The following is a 6,733-nucleotide window of genomic DNA, read 5'->3' as shown; positions in this document are numbered from 1 at the left end:
CATTACATTGATGCTAATTAGAAATTGCAAAAAAGAATCTTGAATTTTTGTGCTATCAAGAATCACAAGGGGGAAACAATTGGTAGGAAGATTGAGAGATGTTTGTTGAGCTGGGGGATATCCCGGGTATTTTCTATCACTGTTGATAATGCTAGTTCAAATAATGTTGCACTTTCTTACCTGAAAAATAGAATGGAGGACTGGAACTCACATCCTTTAAGGGGAGAGTTTTTACATGTTAGATGTTGTGCTCATATTTTAAATCTTGTAGTGAATAATGGGTTGAGAGAAATGCACGAGTCAATTTTAAAGATTAGAAATGCAGTTCGGCATGTGCGTGCATCACCTGGTCGTACTGAGAGGTTTAAAACTATGATTAAGGAAGCTAGAATTCTAGAAAAAGGCACTGTCCATTTAGATGTTCCTACAATGTGGAACTCTACCTTTTTAATGCTTGAAAATGCTTTGAAGTTTCAAAAGGCATTTAAACCTTGGGGGGGGGGAGATTCTGAATATGCTATGATGGCTGGTGGGATTCCTAGGTCTGAGGATTGAGAGAATGCAAGGCATTTTGTCAAGTTTTTAAAAATATTTTATGAGGTTACTAACAAAGTTTCTGGTTCAACGTTTGTGACATCTTCTCAACACTTTAATGACTTTTGTAAAATATTGTCTACACTTAAGCATTGGATGGGAAGCTTAGATACGGTACTTTCAAGCATGGCTGAGAAAATGAAGTCCAAGTATGATAAGTATTGGGAAAATATAAATAACACAAACATGATGATTTTCATTGCAGTTGTTCTTGATCCTAGGTATAAGCTTCAATTGATTAAGTGGAGTTTTGAAAAGTTGTATGAAAAAGAAGATGCTAAATTCTTAACTTCAAAGGTGAAGGAGACGCTTTTCAAGGTGTTTGATAGCTACAGGCTGTTTGGTGGTGACTATCTAAGGTCTACTCGGCAAGATCCTCCTGAAATTAGCACACAAGAGCTTGAGGCACATGAAACTTCTTTTGCTATGGAATTTGAGAAGGAAATGCAATTCAATGCGAGTGTTAATAAGAATGAGGTGGAGTTATATCTTATGGAGGCATTAGAGAAGAGTGGCGTGTAATTCGACATTCTAAATTGGTGGAGAGTGAATTCCACTAAATTTCTAATTCTTGGGCAGATTGCAAGAGACGTATTAGCCATGCCAGTTTCTACAGTTGCTTCAGAATCGGCATTTAGTACTGGAGGAAGGGTGTTGAATAATTATAGGAGTTTTCTAACTCTGATGACAGCTGAAGCGTTAATTTGTACCCAAAATTGGCTCCGAAACTCTCTAAAACTTGTCCTTGAGGAACTCATCGAGGAATTGGAGAAGTTGGAATTAGGTATGGTTAATTTTCTACTTATAATTTTTTTTATTTTAATCTAGTTTTTATTAATATATATTATTTGTTATGATTATTTCTTGTTTTATATATTTTGTAGAAGTTGCACCCACTCGTGATCCCAATGAAGAAGATTCTGGTGTTGAGTCTGATTGAATACATCTTGTTAAGTTGTTATGGTAGGAATTGTTCTCCTCATATTATTATTATTATTATAATTATTATTGTTGTTGTTCTTCTTGTTCTTATTATGTAACTGTTTTTTTTTTTAATTTCAGATTGGTTTGCATTAAGAAGTTTAGCTATTTTGTTGGAGAAGACACCATAACTTTGCTATCAGTTTAATGACAATTTATTTTTATTTTTATTTTCAGTTGTGTTGATTGTCGAACTATTGAACTTCTTTAATTGTCATATTTGAATTCTGTTATCGTTATATTTCATTAGATCAAGACTTTGTTACCTATTGTGTATTTCGGTTTGTCGATTTCAATGTTATGACTTTGCATAATAGTATGGTAGATTTTTTTGATTTGATTGAAAAAACCGAACAAACCAAATCAAACCAAATTAATTTTAATTGGTTTGATTTGGTTCGGATGATCTTGAAAAAAATCGAACCAAATCGAACTACAACTTAATTAAACGATCAGATCGGATGGCTTTTCCTTCAAAAACCGAATTAAACCGCACCACGAACACCCCTAGTATTTACCACCACTTACGAACCTTTTGGAAAAATAATTCCTTCATTGATTATGTTAAAAAAAAAAAAACATCATGAAACCAAGCAAATTCATGTCTTCCTTTTTTCTCCACGTTGATTGAGGAAGACTTGGACTTCATCAAGTCTTCAACTGTCCGTATCACTAAAGTTTGATGACCTAGAATAGTGGGAAGTGATTTTTTTCTTTTTGATAGACTTATTTTTTGACTAATTAATTCTAAGTTCACTACACTTTAATTGATTTTCTAACGGAATCATTTTTAATAATACTTATGCCACTAAACATGAATCCCCTAATCTGGATATTCTTACTCTACAAATATTTAAGCATATGACAATAATTTAAAATTACGTATGGTAATCCTCATTTTTGTAAGATTTAGGGTTAGAATTTTTAGGATTTAAAAATTTAAAATATAATATTTAAAATTTAAAATTTAAAATTATAATAAAAAATAATTTAAAAATGAATTAATATTAAATAGAAAAATTAGTTTTTTAATTAAAATCTCATTTAAATATAATCATATCAAATTTAAGAATCAAATTTTAATATTGTGGTATGATAAATTTAAGTATTAAATCTATAACAAAAATATTATGTGTAAAAAATAGTTATTATATATTTATATATAAATATATATGTTCATACCCTGACCTAAATTATAAATTCATGTCCAATAAAGATACAAGACTCACTTCAAAGGATGGTGTAACAACCTGATTTTTGACAGGTTCGAATCACTGTCAGTTGTCAGATGTTACTTCTTAGTAGCCTTATAATACTCTACACTCGGTAATACTTACTACATATGAGCCTTTCGTACTAACGAAATTGCGTATGTTAGCTTATTTTTATCATATGTATTTTTTAACAAACCTATTAGCAATCTTTAGAGATATACAATATAAAATAAACACCAAACTAACAGCAAAATTAAATTAGTAACAAAATTACAGAAAACTCTCATGCATGTATACATCTCAGGTTAGTTCATACAAACTTGATATACTTCTCTCTCTCTCTCTCTCTCTCTCTCTCTCTATATATATATATATATATATATATATATATATATATATACAACTGACAACTTCCCAGATACCTGGTTCATATAGAAAACTCCTAAACTGGTACCCGGACTAAAAGAAAAAAAATATCAAGTCCTATCCCTCAAAAATACTACATAAATAAGGGAAAGCAAAGTCTATGAAACGAATACCATCTATCGTACATTCTTTCTATGGTCGAGGCACAAATCCGCAACCATCATCTCAGGACTAGTTTCGAGCATCTCCTGTAGGGTCCGGCAACACGTGCTCCTCTTGTACCTCTCTGAATATAACTCCAGTGGCGGTGATCAAGTATAGATCTTCCATCTGTGGGGGAAAGGGAAAAGGAAGGGGTGAGAACCTATATGATTCCCAGTAACGCGACATCGTGAAAATGCATCTCTCTCGTGAAACCTAGATTTCTGCCTCTATCGTAATAACTCGCTTACTAAGTCTCTCGGCTACTTCCGTATCGCGGCTCTAACATAACTCTTTCTTGGCATCTTTCTTTGGGATCAATGCCATTCTCGTGCTATTTTCTATTACTATTATTCCTGATTTTATTATCTTATTCTAAGCTTTGGAGAAAGTTAAATCATATAATTTTAAAAATACAAATGAGAAACAGAGAATAGAAACTTAACAAGAAGCAGATAGCACATAGCAGAAAGAATGAACAGTAAGCAATCACAATCAAATGCGCACACAATTTATGATGCATGCTTGTACCTAGGGGTGGCAAACGGGCCTCAACCCGTCGGGTCAGCCCGCGTAACCCGCCAAAAAAGGCGGGTCGGGCTGGAAAATTGGGACCGCCAAATAGCAAAAGCTTGCCTAACCCGCACCGCTTAAACCGCGGGCTTTGGCGGGCTTTAGTGGGGCGGGGCGGGGTGGGCTTCCCCGCCGGGCTTAGTGTTTTTTTAGTGAGGGGTATTTTTACAATTTTTTGGCAAAACCTAACTTCCTCCAACCTAACTTACAAGAGTATGAAGATAAAAATTGAGTGGTTTGGATTATATTTATGTTACTTTGAAGAGAATATTTATAATTATGATTTAAATTATGTTTATTTTGTTTTAGAGAGAATATTTATACTTATGTTTTGAATAAAAACTTGGTTTATAATTATGTTTATTAGATATTTATAATTACAAAGATTTTAATGTTTATGAATATAAAAAATATAATTTTTTATACTTTTAGAAATTATAAATTTATTAATATGGTTGTGAAATTATATATATTATTTAGTAGTTAATAGTAAAAAAAAAAGAGGAGTTTAGGCGGGCTTAGCCCGTCAACCCGCCAGCCCGCTGTTAGGCGGGGCGGGGTGGGATTCTAGGACCGCCTCACTAGGCAGGGCGGGGCGGGCTTCTGGCGGGGCGGGGCGGGCGGGGCGGGCTTCCCTGCTTGCCACCCCTACTTGTACCTAGTGCATGCCATGAGCTTATGTGTCGGTTGTCTACCCGCAACCCGACATTACTCGGGGCGAACCCTGAATATGATTTTTTTACCGTGTTAGTCAGGCACAATTATCATCATGGGTATGTCAGTTAGGATATCTTGGCATCATGGTAGAAACAAGCTATCAGTTAGGCGAACATTACCGGATTAGCAATCTCAGGCTATCAGTTAGGCGGGTACTTTTGCTTTAGCAATTTGGCACAAGGCCTATTCAACATACAATATGCTATCAGTTAGGCGGACATTCCCGCATTGGCAATCTCAGGCTATCAGTTAGGCAGACATTGCCGCATTAGCACTTTGGCACAAAGGCCATTCAAACAAATAGTTCTCATGATTCATTATCCATTCATGGTTTCTCATTTTCTTTCTTTTCATCGTGCCTCCGCATCACCTTATAAATACGCATACCTCCGCATCACCATATAACTAAGCATAACTTCGTATCACCATGTTACTAAATACACCTCCGCATCACCTTTTAACTTTAAACATTCATAGGGACAACTTATGTTCTTATTCATTTTCTTGACTTGTTTAGCCTAATGCCTCCTTGGTGACCAATCTTCTATTTAATAATTAATATAGAAAATAGACTCAGATTCTCGCAAACTTTATCTCCACGTATTTGTATTGAACTTAAGCTTCATTTAGTTCAAGTTTCAGAGCATTCTCATTTCTAGAACAAAAGTTATGCCCATTCTGTTTTGAGAGGTTTCTATTTGGTTAATCAGTGAACCGGTTAATATCCAAAGTGCACAACTAATTTTCTAGAATAGCTATGGCTCTGAAATTTGATCTAAATGAGATAGACACCATTAGGGGTGGTAAGCGGGGAAGCCCGCCCTGTCCCGCCCCGCCTCGTCCCGCCCCGCCCGCTAAAAGTCCGCCCCGCCTAACTGCGGGCTGGTAGGCTAAGCCCGCCAAAGCTCCTCTTTTTTTGTTTACTATTAACTACTAAATAATATATATAATTTCACAACCATATTAATAAATTTATAATTTCTAAAGACATAAAAAAATTATATTTTTTATATTTACAAACATTAAAATCTTTGTAATTATAAATATCTAATAAACATAATTATAAACCAAGTTTTTATCCAAAACATAATTATAAATATTATCTCCAAAGCAAAATAAACATAATCCAAAATATAATTATAAATATTGTCTCCAAAGCAACTTAAACATAATCCAAAACATTCAATTTTTCATCTTCATACTCTTGTAAATTGGGTTTGGAGAAGTTGGATTTTGGCAAAAAAAAGTTACAAAAATACCCCCTCTTGCAAAAAAAAATCCCAGCGGGGAAGCCCGCCCCGCCCCGCCAAAGCCCGCGGTTTAAGCAGTACGGGTTAGGCGGGCTTTTGTTCTTTGGCAGTCACAAATTTCCAGCCCAGCCCGCCTTTTTGGCGGTTACGCGAGCTGGCCCAGCGGGTTTAGGCCCGTTTGCCACCCCTAAACACCATAGGGTTTTATTTGGTTTTAGTTTTATCACAAAAGCTTTTCTACATCAAGAGATATCCATTCAAAAAATCACTGCTCTAAGTTTATAAATCCTGTTTAGCCATTAGTGAGCAGTAAAATGTTAAAACCTATAACTTTTAATCCGTAACTTCTAAAATCCTGAACTTTTGAGGGGACAAAATATACATCACGAGGGTTCTATCAAAACTGGTTGCACTCAATTTGGAATTTAGGATCAATACCAGTAATTCAAACAAATCACTTGAATTATTAACAAGTTTTAGAATTGCATGTCAACAAAACAGTGAACCTTCCATTTTGTAAATTGCGTATTTAATTCTATAATAATAGGATTACCCCAAAATTTGGACACAATGTTCTTCACATGCCAATCTTGCAAATCTTTTTGGTTTCAATCCAAAAATCCATCAGAATTAAAAGTTGTGTAAGTTGGAAGTTACAACTGGATTAATTCAAAAACAGATTTTTCAACAAAAACCATTTACTTTCAAATATTTTTATCTTCCAACCTACTCATCCAAAAATTCTGAAATTTTGAGAGGATGAATTAGCAGGAAATTATTACAGAATTTTTGAGTCGCTAGAATTTGCCCAGAAATTCGCGCAATTCGCTACCTAAG

General features: G+C 34.6%; 1 protein-coding gene across 1 annotated transcript; it reads left to right on the top strand.

The window, feature by feature from the left end:
• Positions 1-720: 720 nt before the first annotated feature.
• On the top strand, positions 721-1,534 carry LOC112703921 (zinc finger BED domain-containing protein RICESLEEPER 3-like). The gene is made up of 3 exons (XM_072198656.1): positions 721-1,071; positions 1,174-1,378; positions 1,479-1,534. The coding sequence occupies exons 1-3, from the start codon at positions 721-723 to the stop codon at positions 1,532-1,534; spliced, it is 612 nt and encodes a 203-aa protein (XP_072054757.1).
• Positions 1,535-6,733: the final 5,199 nt, after the last annotated feature.

Source organism: Arachis hypogaea, chromosome 7 (assembly GCF_003086295.3).
Source record: "Arachis hypogaea cultivar Tifrunner chromosome 7, arahy.Tifrunner.gnm2.J5K5, whole genome shotgun sequence".
Taxonomy (NCBI): domain Eukaryota; kingdom Viridiplantae; phylum Streptophyta; class Magnoliopsida; order Fabales; family Fabaceae; genus Arachis; species Arachis hypogaea.
Note: the sequence above shows the minus strand (reverse complement) of the source record. Positions and strands in the feature narration are given on the sequence as shown.

What these genes read in the sequence shown, in the direction of transcription:
- LOC112703921 (XM_072198656.1), top strand. Translation starts at nt 721, where the DNA reads ATGGCTGAGAAAATGAAGTCCAAGTATGATAAGTATTGGGAAAATATA. An exon ending in CGAGTGTTAATAAGAATGAG is followed by an intron (nt 1,072 to 1,173) that starts GTGGAGTTATAT and finishes ATTCTTGGGCAG; the next exon opens with ATTGCAAGAGACGTATTAGC. An exon ending in ATTGGAGAAGTTGGAATTAG is followed by an intron (nt 1,379 to 1,478) that starts GTATGGTTAATT and finishes TATATTTTGTAG; the next exon opens with AAGTTGCACCCACTCGTGAT.